At 39.0% G+C, this 24,836-nt stretch overlaps 1 protein-coding gene across 4 annotated transcripts in view; it reads right to left on the bottom strand.

Annotated features, from left to right (window-relative positions):
- Positions 1-23,089, bottom strand: part of HIPK1 (homeodomain interacting protein kinase 1) — a 49,405-nt gene extending 26,316 nt beyond the window's left edge. For 3 of the 4 annotated variants that reach the window (XM_070745660.1, XM_070745662.1, XM_070745664.1), the window contains exons 1-4: positions 22,852-22,935; positions 15,103-16,180; positions 2,894-3,017; positions 118-237 (exon numbers count right to left, since the gene is read on the bottom strand). In XM_070745660.1, the coding sequence (XP_070601761.1) occupies positions 118-237; positions 2,894-3,017; positions 15,103-16,178 (1,320 nt within the window). In that variant the 5' untranslated portion in view covers positions 16,179-16,180; positions 22,852-22,935. Of the gene's footprint in view, positions 1-117; positions 238-2,893; positions 3,018-15,102; positions 16,181-22,851; positions 22,936-23,015 lie in introns of those variants that run through there. The other variant, XM_070745661.1, reaches the window with a different exon arrangement.
- Between the last annotated feature and the right edge of the window lie 1,747 nt (positions 23,090-24,836).

Genomic DNA, 24,836 nt, shown 5'->3' with positions numbered 1-24,836 from the left:
TTAACTTAAATACTATTTTAAAAATAGAAATTAAACAATGAAAACCAAAAAATTAGCTAAGATATGTCTTAAAAGTAAGTGGTACTAATAAAAAACAAGACATTAAAAGGAAAAAACCTTTAGTCTCCACAAAGGGTATCCCAAGTTTGGATCTCTGTTAAAAAACCTGCTTGTTTTCGTTCCCGCACTCAAAAGATACTCTGCTGGTAGTCCTTGTGTTTGTGAAATGTAACGAATCTGGAACAGAAAAATAATATTGATCTTCTGAACAAACAATTATTAATATTAATATATAGTAATAGTATTTTTATTTCTATATTATTATTCTACCCAAAGGAATACGGAGCAGTATATGGAAGAATAAAATCAAGCTTAAATGCAATAATTGACGAAAGCATATTACAATAAATTAGCAATTCAAAAACAATAATGTCACAAATACAGTGGTTTCTCATCTTACGAACTTAATTCGTTCCGTGACCAGGTTCGTAAGGCGAAAAGTTCGTAAGATGAAACAATGTTTCCCATAGGAATCAATGTAAAAGCAATGTAAAAGAGCCTCATGGGTGGACCCTCCCCTCAGAAACCCCGAAGCCAGGACCCGTGCTCCGTTCCCAGCTGCTAGCTCTCTGAAGGAAAGTCAAGCCAGCTGGGTGGGCAAGGAGGGGAGCTGAGAGAGAGGGAAGCCACCGCCGACGAAGTGCTTGGGGGGATGTCCAGCTGGGGGTCCGGAGTCGCCCCTCCTTGACACCCCCAAGCTGAGGAAGGCGGCTCCCTGCTTCTCTGATCCTCCCCACCAAAACCCCAGGTCTCAGAACAAAAGTCAAGCTCAGAACGAAAGACAAGCCAGCCGGGGGGGGGGGGGGGTGCTGAGAGAGAGAGGGAAGCCACCGCAGACAAAGCCCTTGGGGGGATGTCCAGCTGGGGGTCCAGAGTCACCCCTCCTCGGCACCCCCAAGATGTCATGTACATAAGATATTCACATTAAGGTTAGTCTTCATTGTTGTTTTAACATCTGAAAGTCATCTGTAGTTATCCTTTTTGAATTTCAATGCAGTGAGTTTTAGAATTAAATACATTCATTTTTATCAGGAAATCACCCAAATTATTCAGCATTTGCTTTTACACATATTACTACAATTCTTTTCCTATGGAAAGTTACTTGTTTAAGACATTATTTCTATTACTAGGTCTGCAAAAAATATGACCAGCAGGCCACATGCAGCTGACCAAATCTTGTGTGGTTCAGCAGATATATTTTTTTAAACTTCATAAGCCCATTGCTGCCAAATACTGCTATCACCAGAAGGGATGTACTACCACTTAGGCGTTGTTGGGTTTTTTTGCTCCTCCAAAAGATATGCTGTGGAATCCTCCAATACCTTTGGGCCTTATCAGCACTTCAAGCTACAATTCTGCATCAGCTATTTCTATGTGGGCCAAAATTATTATTAAAGTATCAATGTGGCCCTTTCCTATCCACAGGTTGTACAGGCCTGTTTTATAACAATTTATTATAACTTTTAGACTTCTTCACTTGAGATATTTTACCAATAAAAAGTCTGTGGAAGGGAAAAGTATATCTTTCTGTTTGTACATATAGCAATGGAAGTAAAATATAGAATTTAGAATACCGATAAATAACAGAAAATATTTACATGTACACCATCTATATCTAAAAAGAAATGAGGTGCAAATCGACACAGATAGTCCAACAGTCATGACAGCAGTTGGGACCAGGAACTTTATCGCTAAGCAATATGATCATGAAGCACAATAGCAAATAACCACATTACTTGGCAACAGCAATTCTTAAATGAATTAAATGAGAACCATGCAGCTCATTAGGACCTAATGTGATCAAAGGTGATTTCCTACTAGTTCCCCCATTAACTTAGCTTGTGGAAAGCCAGAAAAGAACATTGGAATGGCTATGATTCATTGTAATGATCACAGGGATACCACAACTGGTCAGAACTCTAAGGACTCATCGTAAGCTACCTTGATCAGCACTGCCAAGATTTTGAACAGTCACTGAACAAAAGGTTAGAACTTGAGATCACCTGTGCATGTGAATGTGTAGTTAAAAGGAGACTAGTTTTCTAACCAATTTATGATGAGGAAAGGCCTTCCTTTTTAGTGAATTTCTGGAGTGTAAATATTGATTTGAACATATAGCACTGTTGAGAGGAAAGAAATTAATTGGATTGGTCACAGCAAGGAGAACTCCAGGACCTTCTCTGCCCCAGAGCAAACATGACTCCATGAAATCATGTATATATAGTTATACCCATACTTTGCATATAGTTATGCTCACACAGAGATAGTTGGCAATAATGTTTCTTGGCAGAGAAGGGAGAAGGCAACTGTGCTGTATAGCCACAGGCGGAAAATACTGTAACCCTGTAAGTGCTAGTTTTCTTTCTTTAAGTGAAGCAGCAGCAGGAAAATATACTTGTTAGTTTAACAGTACTGAGTTTACACCATTAATTCAAAAGGCTAATCAGTAGCCTAGTAGCTCTTTCTATTTTTCTTATGACATGAGATCATGAAATAGGATGGGGGAGGACAAAATGAACTGATATTTACACGATTATAAGATTATATTTTATCTTAAAAGCCTGCATACTAAAAATAACCAGAAATAATAAGAATGTGTTAAGCACAAAGTTATATGCATCAATCTCGGCAGAATTGGTACTTATTGATTAACCCCAATCAATTGCTCTCAGAGCAAAAGTCCAGTGCCAATGACTTGAGAGGTTCTCATTTAGCCCATGTACAAATATTAACTAATATTTACTCAAAAGCAAATCTTATTGTATTCAATGAAATTTATTTGCTAGCACAGTAATTTAAAGGCAGTACAGTTTGAATAGAAGCAAAGACTTACTTGATCATATTCTGATGCTCCTGGATACAAAGGCCAGCCAAGAAACAACTCAGCTATCACACATCCCAGTGACCACATATCAATTGCTTCACAAAATGGCAAACCCAAGATGATTTCAGGAGCTCTACAAAACATGCAATATTTTATTTATTATTCAGAATTTACTAACGAATTCACAAATCCCACTGGCTTGAATGACAACTAAAAAGGTTGTCGTTTCTTACATGTATAATCAGAGGACTTTTCAATAACAAAAAAAATTCCAAGAAAAATAGCAAATTATCCCCTGACCTTGAAAACTGCAAAAGGTATTTTGACAACCTGTAAAATATATAACTTTTGAAAAACTAGGTTCTGGCCAATCGGGAATTCCAATATTTTTAACCTTTACATTGGTACAAAAATTTGGGTTACTTATGCTACAAAAGATTAATAGTGGAGATTTTTCAAAACTGATACTGTTATCTACAAACTCTTATTTTCTTATTTAGGTAGGAATACTGATGCATATAATTTCTACATCACTGTCAGCAATTTCCCATTTAAGGATATTCCGTTACAATCATCTGACATAAATACAGTACAGTATATGTATTCATGGATTACCTCTTCTTAAATTGGAAGAGACAATTTCTAGCAAAATCAGCCTATGCTTGTAAAGTGATATACGGTACCTCCTTCAAAATACTGACTTCATTTGAAATTACTTCTGAAAATAGTAGTAACAGTAGCATTATTTTTAATGCACTTATAACTAGGAGCAACATAAAATGATAAAATGAAGCATAACCTTAAAAGCTGTAGAACAAAAGAGTGTCCTGAATTATTTGGCACATAATTCAGGACACTCTTGAATTATACCTGATATCAGTCAATTAATCTAAGGCCCAATCCAAAAGTATAGCCTAGTGAGAAACATCAACTTGAACATAAATCACTGTTAAATCTGTTTATTTATCATTAGCAACATTTTCTACCAATAAAAAGAGCAAAAGTGCTTGGAAAAATGATATGGGTTATCGATGAGCATGGGATCCAATTTATCTTCTCAATTCCATTATTTTTTGCCCAGTTCCAAATACTCTCATTCTCTTTCAAGAGGCCATAACCACTGATTTCTGCCTCATTTATTCAGTGCTTTATCTCAGCAGTTTTATTTCTGCCTCATTTATTCAGTGTTTTTTCTCAGCTGTTCCTTTCCCTCAATCTTATGTTATAATCTAGCAATTTCACTGACCAGATGATGATACAATTCCTAAACTTTTCACTTAAACAAGGAAGAAAATGTTTTCTAGACAAAGTCTAGAATATAAATATGTATGTATGTATGTATGTATGTATGTATGTATGTATGTCGTTTTTTTTCTATTGGATGGGGGTTTTTTTCTATTGAATCACCCTGGTATACTCAAATGTGGGAGGGAATATACTGCTTCCTTTTTGCCCCTCGGCCCTCTAGGGCTATAACATTATAGGGCTATAAAATTATATAGCCTGTCGGCTATAAAATTAACTCAGAAAGTTAACTTTATAGCTGACAAACTATATTCTATATGTGTAACATATTTTTGCTGATAATGAAAATGAAGGGAGACTAGTATAGATCTATTTCAAGCTATTTAGCTCTCATCAGCTAGCCATACCCTTACGGGGATTTGAAACTGGAAAGTCTGCCTATAAGGCAGTAGCTTTCAACTTCTAGGCCACAGGTTCTCCTATTGTCTCAGCTTGTACGATTGAAGAATTATACAGTGGTCCCTCGATTTTCGCGGGTTCGAACTTCGCGAAACGGCTATACCACGGTTTTTCAAAAATATTAACTTTGCGTTTTTTCCCCCTATACCAGTTTTTCCCGCCCGATGACGTCATACGTCATCACCAAACTTTCGTCCACCTTTAATAAATATTTTTTTAATAAACTTTAATAAATAAACATGGTGAGTAATAATCTAAATGGTTGCTAAGGGAATGAGAAATTGCAGTTTAGGGGTTTAAAGTGTTAAGGGATGGCTTGTGATACTGTTCATAGCCAAAAATAGTGTATTTACTTCTGCATCTCTACTTCGCAGAAATTCGACTTTCGCGGGCGGTCTCAGAACGCATCCCCTGCGAAAATCGAGGGAACACTGTATATGTTTTTTATTTTAAGAGTTATATATGTTTTATAAATATATACTAGTCCATAAAATATACAAAAATGTGTTACATACACACACACACATATATCTTCACTAGCTTTTAGATTGGCCAATTGAAAGTTCACCAAATGCTAGTGAACCAGAAGCTGTAACTGGCCACAACCAGTTTGCATAATGGTAAGAAAGCCAGTTTTATATGGTATCATTCCTGCCAACTTTAGTACAATATATTGGTTTAACAATGTGATAATAAGAACTGATAAATTTACAAAGGTCAAAAATACTGGTGAGAATTTTATAAAAAATTTCATATATAAAACATAATCTCTTTTACAAAATTTAAAAGTACATTTCATTTTCAGATATGTGTAAATAAAAATGATTTTCTAAGTCATACAATGGCTCTCTTGATGTGAACTGCTCACCCATGATTAACTTAACATTTTTCTCAATTAGCCTAATTTAAACTGACAAGCATAAACATAGTAGGCTAAAATGTGGCTGACTATTTTGTGGTTCACGGTATCATGTGAATATGGTTTTATATTGTGTAATTTTTTTCTGATATACCCATATGGACAAATCCAGACAAAAAGAAGATAACCATAGAGGATGTCTTTCTAGCCTTGCCACATCTTAGTAGAATTGCTATTCAATGTGCATCAAAGAAACAACAAATCTTAACAGATTCAGCTTCCAAGGACGAGTGATATATCCTGCTGAGGTTTTTTTGCCTCTGTAGTTTAATAATCATGCAAAATGTTTCAGAACAATATATGTTATACAGGATGATAACAAAATCCAAAGAAAGTAACAGTAAAACATTTGATGGTACAGCACCCAATCCAAAATACTAACAAAAGAAATAGCAGTCTGGTTGAATTTGACCTTTCAAGCTATGGGGAAAAAGAGTGAATTCCTCTCATTCTTGTTTAGGTAACTTGCTGTAGTTTATTATATCTATGTCCTTAAGTGAGGGATAAAGAATGTTTATATAAAAGGGATTTACAAAGTATTTAAAAAACGAAATGTCTATAGGGAACTTTGGAATTTTAGCAAGGAGGAAAATTTATAAGATTCTACAACATTAATTTAGCTTATTATGCATAGGAATATTGCCTGCAACCAATTTTTTTCAATATAAAAAGGTAATATTTTAATGCAATTGATTTTTTTTTTTGCTAAATAAAGGCTTGGAATTGAGATCCTACAATAAACACTGTGTCCATTTAGCCTTCTCTATACGATTATATTCATATTGTACTAAAGAACAATTTTTAGCCGTAACTTATTGAAAAAGCCATAATTAATCAAATTCAGTTTTTGTAAGATAAAAGCAAACTTTTAATTTTTCCTACAGCATGCAAAATCAACTTAAAAACTGCTCACAGAATCTGGAAAATCATTCAATGTGTATTTTTCACTCCAGTGAAGGAAGGTGGGAAGTGAGAAAGTAATAAAGAATATACTTTAACAGCAATAGCACTTAGACTTTACTTTAGTGCTTTACAACTCTCTCCAAGCGTTACAGAGTCAACATATTGCCACTAACAATTTGGGTCCTCATTTTACTGACGTTGGAAGGATGGAAGGTTTGAGTCGGGAACTCCTGCAGTGAGCAGTGAATTAGCCTGCAATACCTCATTCTAACCACTGTGTGCCACCACGGCTCTAAACAGGAAGCCTGGGTTGGATTCCACTAAATCTGATAAATGAAAGGAACTCTAACTTGCTCTTGTGAAAATGAAAGGAAACTTTGTATTCATACAACTGAAAGCTGGAATCAAATATCCTAACTTGAGATTTGTGAAATACAGTGGTACCTTGGTTTTCGAACGCTTCTCAATTCGAACAAATCGATATTCGACCAGGAAATTCAAGAAACTTTTGCCCTGAAATCCGAACAAATATTTGGAACTCGAACACTGGAGAGAGCTGAAGACAGAAGCCGGCAAGCTACATACACAGAGAGAGTAAGCCGGGGACAGAAGCGGGCGAGTGAGAGAACTGAAGCCGGAAGCTACAGAGACAGAGAGAGAGAGACAGAGAGAGAGAGACAGAGAGAGGGGGACAGAAGCAGGCAAGCTAGAGGGAGAGACAAGCGAGGAGGGGAATTTATCTTATCTTAAATTGTTTCGCTTCTCAACCAAATCGGTTCTCGACCACACTTCGAGAACGAATTGTGGTCAAGAACCGAGGCACCACTGTATTTAAAAACCCTAGGAAAGTTGTGGAGAGACTTTGCCATTTTTCTTTGTTTAGGTACAATGTCTATTCTTAGCATTATGGAAGTCTGAAATACTATATTTTTTGGACTGTAAAATGCCCCAGACATGAATCTAGATTTACAGGAGGAAAACAAGAAAAAAAAATCAGTTTTTTGCCTCTGCATGTCATGTGTTCGCCTTCTCCAGTCCCCAGAAGAACTTTGCAGTGCTCTGCAAGTCCAATTTTTGCCAAAAATGGCCATTTTCACCAAAAACGTGGCCTGCAGAGTGCTTCTGGGGGCCAGGGAGGGCAAAAATGGGTTTGGGAACCCAACAACGAGCCTGTTTTTAACAAAAACAGGATGTGTAGAGCACTGAAGAGTGCTTTTGGGGACTGGGGAGGGTGAAAACGGGATGCGCAGAGGGTTCGGAAGCTCAAAAGCAAGATGCGCTTTTGCAAAAACGGGGACGTGTGGAGCAATGCAGAGTGCTTTTGGGGTCCGGAGAGGCAAAAACACGACCCAACGCAGGGTTTGGGAGCCCCAAAATGGGCCCATTTTCTGGCTCCCAAATCCTCCGTATGTCACATTTTCGCCCTCCCCAGCCCCCAGAAGCACTCTGCAGTGTTCTGCACTTCCCATTTTTGCCAAAAATACATCATACTTATATTTTTCAACAGAAATACTTTTCTAATATTTACAGTCTAGACATTTGTTATATATTGTGACTATAAGGAAAGTTTAATGAATTAGAACATATCCTCTTTTGAACATATGACTCATATGCTTTCTACAGACTCATCCAAAACTCTTGGAACTATGACAAGCCAATAAGACTAAAATTACTGTACTAGAATATATTACTCCATCTGTTCCCTATCAATGATCAACAGGATCAGTCACAACTATTCTTGTTCTAATAAAAAAGCTTGACACACTCTCAACTAACTACATAATAATTAAATATCTAATTGGAACAAATAAGAATCATTTTTTAATGGGAGCATATATGATAGGTAATAAATTAGAAAACAAAAAACAAAAAAATGAGATAACTTTTTATTAAGCTCAGATAAGAATACTAGATTTTTCTAGTAAAATCTATTTAAAAACTGAGTACTGTAAAGTATTTTAAGCAATTGTGGCTTGCTGTGATATGCAAATTTTTAATCATTTGAAATAGAATCCAAATTTTCTATTTGGAGACATAACTATGCCAAGAAAGAAGTCAATTCTTGACTGCAGAAACACACTATTTAAATAAATTTGCTTAGCACGGTGCTTCTTAAATAGTGGGGTGGACCCCCTGGGTGGGGCACAGAGTGATGTTAGATGGGCATGTGACCCAGGGAGCATGATTTTTTTTTTTGCCACAGGGAGTGGGGGAGGTTGCACCGAACAATAGCACAAAGCAGGAGACAAGAAGTGTAGATAATAAACCCTTAAGAGGGTTTATGGAAACATGTTTAACAGGGATGAAAAGAAAGGAGGAGAGAGATGGGAATAATGAGACAAGCGTAATGGGAAAGGAGGAGAGAGATGGGAATAATGAGAAAGCTTGTCTTAGCTTTCTCCTGAAAGCTAAGACGAGGAAATATGACGAAGTGTATATAGTGCTTGGCTTCACTGTGACTACAGGAAAGACCAGCATGTTCACTGTGTCTAAAAATGTTGGCAGCGGACAGCATGATGCCAAATAAATTAAGGCGTCACTTAAACACATTATACCCCAATCACGCTGATAAGCCACTTGAGGTTTTCTTTCCAGCAAAAACATGCTGAATATTGCCAGGAATCATCCTGATGGAAAGTTGGGGGCACATGAAATGTTTATTTCTTCTTGGGGGGGTGCGCTAACAGAAAATAATTGAGAAACACCAGTTTAGCATATGGCATGCCGTATATAATGTTTCTGTTGATTATTGATCAGTTTTATATTTTATATTTCCATAATTTATTAGTTTTATATTTCCATAACTTATCAGCCTAGTGTTTACTTCATTATATAAATTTAAAACAAAGATTTGGTGGGGGAGCAATATCAGGAAGTTGATTTAGATATGTTACTAACTGCCAAATGCAATTAGTAGCATTACTTCTCCTATAATTAGTAAGAGGAAAGGGAAAATATTTAGGGCTTTTGGATACATCATTACTTTCTACTCCATAACTAACAAATGTTATATCTTCATGAACATTAGGACAGTGAGAAAGTGTCTTATTATATCCTACTTTTTAACAAAACATTTTACCAACAACCTTCAACTATGTCATGCCTTACAATAACAGAAAGAAATCATTAGATACTTGTGAGAATAAAAATCACATTTCAATCAGTTAAGCTGATCTAATACTAATACTGGAATCTTTTTATCCAATAGACTCAATATTTGCATAGCTGCTCTTTATGAAGCTGTACTTATAAACAGGAAACAACTCTGCTAGCACTTCACCACCCTTTCCTATTGTGTTTTCCAATATATTGGAAAAATATAACACACTTTTTAAAAATTCTAGGATTGACAAATTTATATATTTGGCCAGAGAGGTAAGCACAGACGCAGGACACACCTCCCCTTACTTTTTGGCCACATCCTCACTTCTTGCATACAGACAAGAAAATAGGTTTGGGGAAAAGATGTAAATGGTAGAATAATAAATAAATGGTAGAAAAAAGGAAGCTGATCTAAACTAAGATTTAAATTAGATCTAAAGTACAATTTAAATTAGAACTACGGCTCTACAATATTCTACTATAACTGAAAAGTTTTCCTTGATTAAAAAGGTAATTCTAGGGACAACCTCAAATTTCACAAGAATTAAAACAGAAATGGGCATTTTAATTCATGTATAGATTATGACCACAATCTCTTCTAAGATTATCAATCCAACCCGATTTTAATAACAGCAATAGCACTAATAACAGTAATAAACATAAAGCAAGGTTTCAGTTTCTAGGATTAAGTGTACCTAGAGGAATGACTTAGGACTCTCAAGCTCTTTTTAAAAAATAATAATGCCTGGAATCCAATGATTTGTTTAGAAAGCCTCCAACCTTTTAGCCATAAGATAGTCTTTGATGAGGCATCTGTCGAAAATATTGCCAGGTTTCTCTCTCTCTCTCTCTCTCTATTTGTTTTGTTTGGCCAAACTAATACAGGGACATTTTGTGAAAATATTAATAATGTGCTCAGTAACCCAAAGTATTTGAGACTATAGCACCCACAAATGAAGGGAGAGCATGATTAGATAATATATATTTTAGTTTTATATTGTGCATTGTCAATTTCCTATTATTAGGTTGGAAAGGATAACTGCATGTTCTGATAAGACCTGAAATGAATACTTGCCATGAAATATAATGAGGAATGCTGACAAAGCATTATTTTAAAATCAAGGGCACTCATGAGCAATTACGAAGCTAATGCATATAAAGGAAAAAGGGGAAAGTTATTTTTTTTAATGGCTAATTGCTTTCCTGAATAAAGCCAATTTGATTCTACTGAATATTTACTTATTAAAATTACCTGTTCATGATGTCTTGGTACAAATATTACTATTTTAACAATGAAAATTCAGATACCACCAGTAGCAGGCTTCTGCCGGTATGGCTAATTGCACGCAGCTCTGTGGCTCTGGTGTGCGAGAATGTGTTCGAGCAAAATCTTGCTTCCTGAACCTGTGCAGGTAGCAAAATCTCGCACAGGGACATAAATCACAAAATGTTGGTGAGACACGTGTGTCCCCTTGCGGGATTTTGGATACCACTTGTGAGCATCCGCTATGTTATGTTTTCTATAGGAATAAGATTGTAACTATCATAATTCCCAACTTGCATGCTGTATTAGAGGATGACAATTGTAATCTAAAACAGCGTTTCCCAACCGGTGTGCTGCGGCACACTAGTGTGCCGCGAGACACGTTCAGGTGTGCCACGAAGTTCCTAGGGAAGCTCCAGCTGGGCAGGGCGCTGCCGGTGTCGACCTGGAGCTCCCGCTCGCAGCTGTCCCCTGGCTCCTGCTCGATGCCGTGGTTTTCGGCGCTCTCCTGCTGGGCCCCAAAGAAGGAAGGCAGGAAGAAGGAGAGCTTCATTCTTCGCGCCTTTTTCCCACCTTCCTTCTTTGGGGCCCAGCGGAGAGCGCCAGAAACCGCGACATCAGGCAGGAGCAGGGGGACAGCTGCGAGTGGGAGCCCCAGGTCGGAGGCACCGGCAGCGCCCCACCCAGCTGGAGCTTCGCTGGGGCCCGGCGGGAGGGCACCGGCGGTGGGAGCGGGGGGGTGGCTGCAGCAGCCGCAGGCAGTCGCGGGGAGATGGTGGCGGCGAGGGAGCTCCAGGAGGCGGCGAGAGGGATCTCTCTCTCTCTCTCAGCTGACTGCAAGCGGGAGCCCTGACGGTGGCGGTTGGACGTGCTGCTGGACGCTGTATATGCTGGCGCTGCGGGCCTGACATATAGGGCATCCAGCAGCATGTCCAGCTGCCGCCGTCAGGGCTCCCACTTGCAGTCAGCTGAGAGAGAGAGAGAGAGAGAGAGAAAGAAAGAAAGAAAGAAAGAAAGAAAGAGAGACATAGCAAGAGAGGCAGAGAAAGAGACAGAGCAAGAAAGAGAGACAGCAAGAGAGGCAGAGAAAGAGAGATAGAGAAAGAGAGAAAGAGACATAGCAAGAGAGGCAGAGAGAGAGAGAAAGAAAGAGAGACATAGCAAGAGAGAAAGAGAGACTTAGCAAGAGAGGCAGAGAGAGAGAAAGAGAAAGAAAGAGAGACATAGCAAGAGAGAAAGAGAGAGAAAGAAAGAGAGATAGCAAGAGAGGCAAAGACAAAGAAAGAGACATATAGCAAGAGACAGTGAAAGAGAGAGAGAGAGCAAGAAAGATAGAAAAAAGCAAGAGATAGCAAGAGAGACAGAGAGAGAGAGAGAGAGAGAGCAAGGGAGAGAGAAAGACATAGAGGAAGGGAAGGAGGGAGAGAGAAAGAGAGCAAAAAAGAGAGGAAGAAAGAAAGAGGGATGGAGAGAGAGAAAGAAGGGAAGGAAGGAAAAGAGAGAAAGAGGGAGAAATAGAGTGAAAGGGAGGAAGAGAGAGGGTTTTTTTGTCCAAACTTTTCTTTAGCTGCCCCCCCCGCCCCCCCCCCTTTCAATGTTCCCCAGGATTTTGAAAATATGAATAATGTGCCGCGGCTCAAAAAAGGTTGGGAAACACTGATCTAAAACACCAGATTGTGTAAAATCTGTGGTTTCTAAAGCTAATACTCAAATCGAGGGTTCAAGAAAACTAGTTTATTTTTTTAAAAATCACTACTTTCTTTTGCCACCAGAAAACATGAAAACCAAAATGTGTTACAGCACAAAAGCAGATATAAAATTACCATTACTACAATTACCATAATTGAAAATGCACATCTACAGTAAATAATCCAGTCTGACAAGTTAAAATGCCTCTGTCAATAAGTTTTGCATGTTGATGAACTGAAAGATGAAGCAAAATGCAAGTTTAAACTTGGCACTGAAATGAAGAGGCCATTCTATTGACGCAGCACTATCACAGATAAGCTCATCTATCTAGTTCATATAATTAAATTTAGTCCAGTGAAGGAATGAAAGAAGGATCTTTTTCTGGAAAGCTAAAGTTTTAGGGAAACCAACCTTCAGGTACCTCAAACTATCTCAAACTATAAAAAGAAACGACAGAACACCAAATAGGAACAGGAAGGAAATACCTATAACTTTGGGTATATCTGGAATGGAATACTTAGGTCACTTTTTCTTCCTTTTTTGACACAATGGGCATGTAATCAGTCAAATTAACTTGAGCTGTTCCACTATAGGAACATTTCATTTTAAAAAAGCTCACACTTTAATCAGAGGTAGGATTCTACTGGCTCTAGCAGGTTGGCTAGAACCAGTTATTACAACTTTCTAAACAGTTTGGAGAACAGGTTGTTAGAAGAAAACTTTTGGTTTTTTTTACTTTACAGAGTTAATCCTGCAAGGAATTACAACATGCTGTAATTGTGTTGTTTCTATAGCCTAATCTTTATTGCCCTGGTTACAGAAACTGCTTCTCCTTTAACCCTTATTACATTCTTGGCAGTATGCCTAGACCAGTGATGGCGAACTTATAGCACGTGTATTACAGATGGCACACGGAGCCATATCTTAGGGCATGCAAGGTGTTGCCCTATGTCAGCTCCAGCGCTTATACGCATGCTGGCCAGCTGATTTTTGACCTTCTTTTCGACTGTTTTCACTCCCCCCAGGCTTCAGGGAAGCCTCCTGAAGCCTGGAGACCCCAAAAATGGACCAATCAAAAGTCCATTTGTGTGTGTCACCCCAAGTCTCCTTATCACTGTCAGTGGTCTTCAGGAACTTCTTCAGCTTTGGACTTTGCTTGACTTTCTTAAAAGGGAGGGGTTGTTTTAAGTTTTTTATACTGCTGTTGCTAGGAAATACTTCCCTATTGGAGCTCTTCCAGCACAGAGCTGCCAGAAAGAAGCTTTTAATGACAAGGAATCAAGATCCTTTCTGATTTGTGGTCTAAAACTGGTTTTTGGTGAAGTTTAAATCTTTGCTTGATGTTTATGGATGGGATAATTTTCCCTATTCAGCTTTGTTTGGAAGGAAAAATGTTAATCTCTGTTCAGCTTCAGAAATCTGACTAGTCTATTTGTTCTGGTAATTGGTTTAACAAGCAATAGCTACTGTGTCTGCTTCTTTGCTTCATTCTAGTTAGGTTTATCTCAAGTGCTTTTTCTATCTGGGGAGGGAGTCTTCCTTCACTGCTTTAGTGGTTCTTGGCACTGTCCTTTTGGGGTGTACTTCTAAGAGGCAGAATGCAAGCTTGGCACTGATTTTTTACTGCCTTTCTGGGGGCATGTGATCTTTCCTTAAATCCTTAGGATATCTTATGAGGTGAGTGAGACAAGCTGGTATCTTTTAAGTGGTACAAATGGATCTAAAGATTGCTTCTTCTGGGTGTGCTCTTTCTGGAGAGCTTAAATGACTTCTCTGCTAAAGGGTTTCACTTTATGAGGAAGAGTTAGCTGCTGATAGGTATCATTGCATTTTAACTATTTTAATTCTTCAAGGTGCTCTGACACCCTGCCTGATTTGTAACTCCAGCTTGCAGATATATCTAATCTAATGATTGGTATTTAGGGCAGCTTTTTGCAAGCAAAGCAGTTTTTTGAATTTTTCTACAGGTAATCCTTGACTTACAGCACTTCATTTAGTGACCAGTATAAGTTACAATGGCACTGAAAAAAGTGACTTGTGACTGTTTTTCACTTATGACCATTGCAGCATCCTCAAGGTCATGAAAGGCCAGGCGAGAAACGCCCCTTGACATGAGTGATGTTGAGTTGGCCATGCCCACCCAGTCACATGACCACCTGGCCATGGGTGCACATAGGGACTACTCACGAGGGCTGAAAAAAATATTTTTGACCAGTTCTTGAACTTGTAACTGTCTTCACATTTTACGTTTTGCACCCTATCTTGACACTATGAAGAGAAACACCAGTTATGAAATGAGTGACAGAGTTGTTAAGTATGGCCGTAAGTGCGAGGACCGGTCATTAGTGCAAGGACCAGTCATAGGTGCAAGGGCTAATCATTATTCACTTTTTTCAGCCCTTAGTTCTTATGCGTGTAGCCACGCCCATATGACCATGTGGCCACACCCATCCAGTCATGACTATCAAGTCATGCCTCTAAATAAACTACACCCAGAGAACCAGTTGTTAAAAAATTTGAATCCCACCACTGATTTTAATCCAGTGAGTTTATCTACAAATAGATAAATTATCTATAGTTTTCTATTTATTCAAGATTTGTTATAAGAACAGATGAACATACAAAATGGATACTTACCTATAATATCGTGACTGTAAATAAGTGGAGCACACCGCTTTTGAGACATGACTTGCAGAGCCAAAGTCTATGACCTTGACCCTATATGGCTGGCGCACAGGATCCACCAACATGATGTTTTCAGGCTTTAGGTCAGCATGTATTAGACCTAAGCTTTTCAGTTTCATCAAAGCAGTGGCCACTTGTTGCAATATTGGTCGAATGTATTTCAGAGGCAGAGGGCTAAACTTATTTTGTTTTAAGAAGTCATACAAATTTTGTTCCAGCATCTCAAACACCAGGCATGTATGGTTTTTGTGTTGAAAACACTCATATGAACGGACAAAGTTATATTCATCAGCATTCTCACTACTCAGTCGAGAGAGGATGCTCACTTCAATTTGACCTTGCCTGGCATAAGAAGGGTGATTTTTCAAAATTTTGATAGCAACAATTTCCTTTGTGCTACGCTTCCAGCATTTTGCCACCTGTCCAAATGTTCCTCGGCCCAAGAACTCCAAAACTTCATAACTATTTGTCATAGAACAAAGGATTTCATGCTGAACTAGCTGGTAATCACCTTCGCCACTGGAACTACTGCTTTTGGTTGTTACAGTGGTGGTAGTGGCCGCAGCACCCACCGCAGGTCTGTTTTGCAGCATGAGAGGTGGATGTTCCTCAATTATTTGCACGCTACCGTTGCTGTCAACTTCTTCACTTTTCCTTTTTAAGCCACATTTTTGATATGGTTCCAGTAAAGCAATGTTAGCCCTGTGTGATAGGGCTTGGCTGTTTTGAAAGGATGTTGTTCCGCCACTGCCTGTACTGTCTGCTGCTGTAACCACAATGTGCTCAACTGAAGGAGCAGGGAGAAGGAGGTTCTGGTCATAAGCAGGGATACTGAAGTTTGCTACCTGGTGAGAAGAGCTTGCTGGCCCTTGAGCACCAGAGAGATTTTTGCCGTGACTGTAATACTCGTCACTGTTACTTTGTCCTGAAACATCCCAGCTAGAGGGCTCCACTTTCAGTTTCTTGGCACTGCAAAAGGCACTCGAAGATACTGATGGAGGTGAAAACACCTGCAGCTGTGAGGCCATACCTAGAGAAAACAAAAGAACTATACGTCACATTGGCAGGAATAGAAATCACAAATCTTTTATCACCAAGTAAGAATAGCCAACTCATCATTCATTCCCCCCCAATTTGCTATTAGCAATTATAATTTTATCCCATTTCTCTCTATATATATCCTATAAAACCTGCTTAGAAGCAATAGCAGAAAAAGAAGCTAGTATTCTGGAATCATTCCAACAGAGCAATTAGTTGCAACAGATTGCTCTACGGAGAGGGGAAATTCCAGTTGAATTGGGATATTCATCTACCTTCTTCAGAAGGTTAGAAAAGTCCAAGTCAATCTTACAGTGGTATAGTGGAAGAAACTGATCTATAAATATAACCATAATTTTATTATAATTAGGCACAAAATTCTACTTTTCATATAATTAAAGTTGTGCGTCTTTTGTGCATGGTTATGTGTTTGTATATGTATATATATACATATATTTGTGTTTTCAACTATTGCAGGAGATGGGAGGCAAACAAATTTAATGAATAGACAGATAAATAAAGTCAAGCTTGACTCCTGATGATTACATGGACAAATCCACATAGCTTTCCTGGCAATATTTAGAAGGGGTTTGCCATTGCTTTCTTCCTACTTGATGAGACCTCACATAGCTGAATATGTGCCTAGGGCAGAACTAGAATTCAGTCTCTAATTTTTAGCCAGATGTTTTTAAACAGTACATGAAATAGGCGCCAAGGTTATCTTGGTTATATTAACTGAATGACCAGCCCACTACTCATGCAAGTTCAGCTGCACACGCTCTAGCCAGCCACTCATGCAAGCCAAATCCAAATAGGCCACCGCCCTATAGTGGGGGATGGCCCAGGAGTGGGGCATTTAATTGGGTCTTTAACAGTTAAAATTTGGCTTTTCCAAGGATAAAGACAACCATATAAGGTGAAATTATTCAAGAGCTACCCAGTTCTTTTAAAAATCAACTTACAAAAACTTTTTAAAATTTTGAAGATATACACATGTCCATAACTATATTTATGCTTTACGCAAGATATTATGCAAAATACAAATTCTCCATAGTCAATTCATAAATTGCAATGTTTTTATTTGCAATGTTAATAAAATCTCATTCTGTAACTAATCTTCCTCTTTAAACAAAGACATTCACTCACAATGCTATTTATGCTACCTGCACCAGTTAATACTTTTCTCCCTATCTCACCTCGCAGCAGTGTTATTAAACTCTTTAAAATGCTGCCTATGGAGCAAGCACTTCCTTATGCCATCTGTACGGACCATTAGAAGTATACTCAGTTTTTTGAAAAAAGGAAGAAAAAAATAGTTACTGGTAGTACTCAACCTCTGACCACAACTGAGACCAAACTTACTGTGGCTAAGCGAGACATTTGTTAACTGAGTTTTGCCTCATTTTATGACATTTCTTGTCATAGTTGTTAAGTGGATCACTGATTTTTAAGTGAATCTGGCTTCCCATTGATTTTGCTTGTCAGGTTAGAAAAGATGATTTCATGACACCAGGACACTACAGCCATCATAAATATGAGTCGGTTGCCAAAAGTTTGAATTTTGATCATGTGATCATGGGGAAGCTACAAGGTCGCAGGTGTAAAAAATGTTCACTTTTTCAGTGTTTGTAACTTTGAACAGTCACTTAACCAACTGTTGTAACTCAGGGGCTACCTGGATAAGATACAGTGATACCTTGTCTTACAAACTGAATTGGTTCCGGGACGAGGTTCTTAAGGTGAAAAGTTTGTAAGACGAAACAATGTTTCCCATAGAAATAAATGGAAAAGCGATTAATGCGTGCAAGCCCAAAATTCACCCCTTTTGCCAGCCAAAGCGCCCATTTTTGCGCTGCTGGGATTCCCCTGAGGCTCCCCTCCATGGGAAACCCCACCTCTGGACTTCCCTTGCCAGCGAAGCACCTGTTTTTGCGCTGCTGGGATTCCCCTGCAGCATCACAAAAACACGGAAGTCTGGAGGTGGGGTTTCCCATAGAGGGGAGCCTCAGGGGATCCCAGCAGCACAAAAACGGGTGCTTCACTGGCAACGGAAGTCTGGAGGCGGGGCATCCCAGTGGCCGCGGTGGGTTTGTAAGGTGAAAATAGTTTGTAAGAAAAGGCAAAAAAATCTTAAACCCTGGGTTTGTATCTCGAAAAGTTTGTATGACGAGGCGTTTGTAAGACGAGGTATCACTGTAGTTCTGAAAAAATGTGCATTTAACTCAAATTAACTATCTCAAGTGCAGTTTCAATTTTGAGTCAACTCTAGATTGCATTAATTTTGCATGTGAAATGGCCTAGCATAAAATTAAACTATCCCTTGGTAACTTCCAGTATTTTTAAATACTGTACTAGTTTTGACTACTAACTATAACAATGTATTATACAACAAAACATCACCAACTTAGGGACAGAGGAAGAGTCAACATGTTAGTAATCCACTGTTTTATTAGATATTCTAATAATACTCCTACAAAATGTTAACTCTTTTCATTCTATCAATATCAGGTCTAACAGCGGCTTAAAATTAAGACAAGTAAACCATATGGCAGGACAAAGTCTCTAACTCTCAGATGCTATTTGTGGCATTGATACCATATTCAAATTCTGACAACATAAATATGTTTGGACTTTTAGGAGCTTGACTATTAATCTATTTATTCAAATTACTGCATAGTTTGAATTTCTCCACCATAACTACTGGGTTTTAATAATGAATATAAATGCAAGCTTCTTGTATATAATACAACTAGCTGATACCCATGCTTCGCTACAAAACTATGTGATGGGGCTTGATAAATTGACACTTAAAGCTTGAAAATTAATGAGTAGTTAAAAAGGGACTCATCTTCCTCAGAGATGATAAGCTAGTTTCTGTTACAGATGAAGACATTATTTGCATAGCATAACCTTTCAATTCATCCCTCAGATGAATTGCTCAGGACCTCCCTGTAAACAACATTCCTGGTTTTGCTGTCTGGCTGGATGATGACCAGGCTGTCAGGTAAACTGGTTCTGGAGCGGGCCATGGGAGAAATAGGCAGCTTCCCTTATTTGTGGATTCCTAAATGTATCTGTAAATCTTTTTCTGTGTTTTTTGACTCTTTTCCCTTTCACAAATCTGCCCCTTTAAAGAACAGATTTGTCTGGACTGAGGAAATAAGGGGGGGGGGATCTATCTCTGCCTACCAGCATCCATTGGTATTCATCTGACTAGCATCATATTAGTATGTGAGAGAGTTGAGGTGTGTTTGGAAACTCAAACAGTATTTGCTGTGTGAGCAAGGAGACAGGAAGGAATCTGTGTGTGGCTTTGCTCAACTGTTCTGTAGTAAAGCTGATTGCTGCTGAAAAAGCAACAATGAAACTGAAACTCCTCTGCTTATGTTTTGCATTTGGGTCAGATTTCTTTTCAGGTTGGGAGGGGAGAGTAGAACTTAGCATCAGAGCTTGTTAGTAATAATATAAGAAATAGTCATCCTCTGATGGTCATTTTGAAAAATCATTTCTTAGTGAGCACCTACAAGCCAAGAGCAAATTTCAAGTTTGTAAGCTTAACAGTTCTGGAGATTTTATGATTAATGTGTGAGTGCCTTTGATTTTATATATATAGATATAAAATTAGTCTATACTTAGGTGACTGCCCTTTTTTATATACCCAGCAATAATCAGATGGGTCATTCTGTATCAAGTGGATCAATTTTCAGAATCTTCCCTACTCAATCTTCACTCCTCAAATTCAATGAAATTCCTTATGGTATAAAACTGAGGTGTTCAGAATCTTCCCCACTCAACCATCTTCAAATTCAATGAAATTCCTTATGGTCTAAACTTTTGCACACCTCAGTTTTATACCATAAGGAACAGATGTGCAAAGTTTCATTGAAATTGAAGGTGGTCGACTTGAACCTGATCCACTTGACAAAAAATGATCCTCATGCCAGTTACCAGTAATAAAGCAGCAACACCTTATTTATATATTTCTACAATATTGACAGAGAACCCAGTACTTTGAAAAGCTAATATCCGTTCCAAAGGTTTATTTCAACTCTATAGCATATTAACTCATTGAATAAAAAACAGTAGCAAGAAAGTCAAATCTGGCTCCAAGGAATAAATCTCAGATTTTTATTCCCAAACAATGTCTGCCCAAGGGAAACTTCTGTACTAAAGGCATTGAATCAAGTTTTGAAGAACAAGCATAACACATGTTTCAGCAGAATACTTTTATCAGTATCCAGGAAGCTGTCTTAAAACCCTTTCCATCCTGCATATAAGCTAGATCTAATGCTACATCAGCATCAATTATGTGTTATAAAATTGGTCCAAATACAAGCTGTTACCAGGATAAAACGTTTTGCTGCTACCTACTATCACTTCTCCAATAATGTAAAACATGGAAAATCCCAGAATTAATTTAATTCTAAAGAACTATACTAAAAGTGTGATCTCAACAGGAGGCAGAGTCAGGATTTCAGTCACATAAGTCCTAGTTTTCAGTCAGTGTTGCATCATGGTTAATTTTTAAGCTATTTACTCAATTATTCTATCAACATATTATATCAGTGAGTATTAGACTAGAGTAGTTAAAAGGTTGGTTCTTTAGAGCAATTCCCTTCATAAGTAAACAAATGAATAAGTTAAAGCCAATGAACACAGAACATTTAGTTCAGAAGAGCTAAATGATTAGGAAAATCTTGTCAAAAAAGGGGGAAAACCCACTTATTATGTAATACACATAATACCAGAATGGCTGCAAATTATGGCAGTTTTAAAAGGGTATTTAAGCCTTATTTTATCTACTAAATTATTAGTAGCATTAGGGCATACTATATTATATACATAAGCAGATATCATCCCCTACAGCTTCTTGGTTGAGAAGTGAAAGGTCTTCAAACAAAAACTAGAAAGTCCAGTTGCCTATTGAAAAAGTACCATTAGGACAACCATGACCTGGATGACTAAAAATCTCCATATACATGTGTACATATTATGCATATGTGTACATGTACATACTTATAATATCCCCATCAAACCCAATATGCCTTTGAATGTAAGTTTGAACTACATACTGACACATTTACATTTTGCTTATTTTCCCAAAATGTCTACTACAGAACATGTTATTTGTTAAATGTATATCCCATTATTCATTCGGGTACTCATGCAGTATTTCCTCCATTTTTTTCACAACAAATTTGTGAGGTAGACTGGGCTTCGAGTGATTCACTATAAATCACCAAATAAACTTCAATGGTTGAAGGTGGATTTGAAAACATGTCTCTTTGTTGTTATTCCAATAACTTAAGTTCTACACTGCATAGTATTTTACTAATGAAAAAATCAGCATTTTTAGACTCAGATCACTTATGTGCAATAAACATATGTTCTGTACCATAACCACAATGTTCAAACAACACACAACCAATAACCAGCCAATCACATTTTAGCTTAGTATCTTACATAAAAGCAGCCATTCATATGTAATAACTTAACAACAACTTAAGTGAAAATTTTCAAATCATTACTATTTTCATATCAAATTAACCGAGGAATGCCTCAAGATGAGTTACTTATATAGCACATCAGAGGACTAAATCTAAAATCTCTAGCTACTTCTTACTCTAAAACAGCATTTTTAAGTACTATCTGGAATCACCAATAAAATTTTTGTTTTGGCTCTAAGTACAATTATCACTGTGGGAAAACTGATTGAAGATCATAGAAACATAGAAGACTGACGACAGAAAAAGACCTCATGATCCATCTAGTCTGCCCTTATACTATTTTCTGTATTTTATCTTAGGATGGATATACTGTATGTTTATCCCAGGCATGTTTAAATTCAGTTACTGTGGATTTATCTACGTCTGCTGGAAGTTTGTTCCAATGATCTACTACTCATAATTGCAACACTTGCATACAAGGCATACAAGATATCTCACATGGTTTGTTATAAGATCACTAAGAAATTCAGCAATGTAGAAATTGTATACTGTACAGCAGTGTTTCCCAACCTTGGCAACTTGAAGATATCTGGACTTCAACTCTCAGAATTCCCCAGCCAGCGAATTCTGGGAGTTGAAGTCCAAATATCTTCAAGTTGCCAAGGTTGGGAAACACTGGTATAGAGGGTGATATGTGTATTTGCAAATGTATTGTTTTGTCTTGTTTACAATGTTTTTATTTTAATGTTTATACTTAACAAAAAATTATTTTTTTTAAAAAAGAGAAATTCAGCAACCATTCCAACGTTATTGCCTTACAAGAAAAACGATGTGTGCGTTTAAATGTTGATTTTTCTGGGAAAATACGCCGTGTTTCTCCGCGCTGTAGCTAATCCGGCATCATTTTTGTTAAACTTCAACCTGATTTCAAGCTCAACAAAAATTGCCTAATGCGCACAACAAGAGAAACGTCTTCGGAAATTTACACGCAGAAAGCACTTGAGGAATCCGCTCAAGCGATCAAAGCAGGAGAAACCCAACAAGTTTGAAGAATTGGGGGGGGGGGGGATCTTGTATCTATTCAAGTTTAAATAAGTCGCCGGGAACTGGAAAAAGAAGGCAGGTTACACCATATTAAGGGAGGGAGGAGGAGGGGGAAAATCCGATCGTCTACCAACGATAACTCTGCCACGGGAATCTCCCACAATTTACTCACTTCTGGCCAGGATTTTTCTTCGTCGTCTTTCCTATAGCAGGCCTCGGCGGTCGCCGAGAGAGATGGCGGTCACTGACCTATCAGTCAGGGCTTAAACCGCGTCCCCAGCGGCCTGTCCCGTCCGACCCTACCCTCTCACGGCCGCCCCGAGGGAAGGTACTTACTCGCCGCCGTTCGGGGTAATCTCAACCTTGGGCCGGGCCGGGAACTGCCTGCCGGTGCCGGGGGACGAGCGGGCGCATCCTAGCCCCGGGCGAGGGGGAGTGCGGCCGCCGCGGCCCTGTCGAGCCAGCCAGCCCACAGGCAACCCCCAGGCCGCTCGGCCTCCGCTTTCGCCAGGCTTGGCCTCCCGTCGCCCGCCCGCCCGCCAGCGAGCCCAGCCCCGGCCCCGGCCCGCCGCTCCGCTTAGATGCCGCGCCCTCAAGGGCCCCTTCGGTTCAACCCAGCTGCTCCCGCTCCGTTCCGCGCCCCTCGCCTAAGCCAGGCCGAACCTGCCGAACGCGGAACTGTAGCTTGGCTCAGCACGCTCGGAGGGAGAGAAAGAGAGAGAGAGAGAGAGAAGCAAGACGAAGGAAGCCGAGCGCCGAGGAAGATGGTGGATCATGGGAGCCCACGTGATGGGGAGGGGGAGGCGACGTTGCTTGAACAGAGTGATGGCTGTGATCCGGCCAAGGTTGACTGAGGAATCTGAGGGTGCATTTCCCCCCCCTCACAGCCATAGAACTCTGTGGCGAATGTCTTCCCCATCTGCCCGGCATGACACCAAAGCGAACATCTGCTCAAGTGTTGTTGTTGTGTTTGTGTGTGTGTGTGTTTTTTTGGGGGGGGGGCTGCTTTACTGCGAAATGGCCGAAGTTTTTTTTTATTTTTTTAAAGAGCCGAAGTGCGTTTGGGACAGCGGGCAGACGCCGATAAGGCGAGCGGGAAAGCTCGGCCTAGCTAGAGCTGTTCGCCTGCCGAGCCTTGATAAGCCCATACGTCGGCTTTCCGTGGTTTTGTCCTTAGTCCAGCTTCAGTCCTGGGCCTGTTTTTCGGACTTAGCTCCACAGAAAAGAGCTCAGTGGAGTCAGGGTTGGCGCCGGGCGCGTTTCCTATTTCTTTTTCTTTCTTTCTTTCTTTCTTTCTTTCTTTCTTTCTTTTTCCTCTTTCCTTCGTTCCCTCTCTCTCTCTCTCTCTCTCTCTCTCTCTCGTGTATATAAATATTATATAAATAAAATAAATAAATAGTAGTAGTTTGTATAAATATAAGCAAAAAGTAAGGATAAAGGAGAGCAATAGCAAAGGGACGTTAGGCAGGGTGATGCACTTATGCACACCCATAATAGACCTCTTAGAAACAGAGAGGTCAACTGTAGACAGTCTAAGGTTAAAGTTTTTGAAGTTTGGGGAAGAAACTACAGAATCAGGTAGTGCATTCCAGGCATGGATCACTCTTGCTGAAGCTGTATTTTCTGCAGTCGAGTTTGGAGCGGTTTACATTGAGTTTGTATCTATTAGGTGTTCATGTATTGCTGCAGTTAAAGGTGAAGTAGTCATTAACGGGAAGGACATTTTGGTATATGATTTTATGAACTACATTGAGATCAGATTGGAGGTGAGGTTGTCTAATCCCAGTATTTCAAGTCTTGAATACTTGACAGTATTTCTTTTTTAAGTTGGAGCTCTTTGCCTTTGAGGGCATCACAAATAAACGTTTTATGGCTGTTGGCTCTATTCAGTGAAGAATTGAAACCTCTGCTTATCTTTTTATTATTTATTTATTCAATTTTATTTGTTTATTCAATTTTTATGCCGCCCTTCTCCTTAGACTCAGGGTGGCTTACAACATGTTAGTAATAGCACTTTTTAACAGAGCCAGCATATTGCCCCCACAATCCGGGTCCTCATTTTACCCACCTTGGAAGGATGGAAGTCTGAGTCAACCTTGAGCCAGTGATGAGATTTGAACCACTGACCTACAGACCTACAGTCAGCTTCAGTGGCCT

The sequence above is a fragment of the Erythrolamprus reginae genome, chromosome 3 (assembly GCF_031021105.1).
Source record: "Erythrolamprus reginae isolate rEryReg1 chromosome 3, rEryReg1.hap1, whole genome shotgun sequence".
NCBI lineage: Eukaryota > Metazoa > Chordata > Lepidosauria > Squamata > Dipsadidae > Erythrolamprus > Erythrolamprus reginae.
This window is presented reverse-complemented; position numbering and strand designations above follow the sequence as displayed.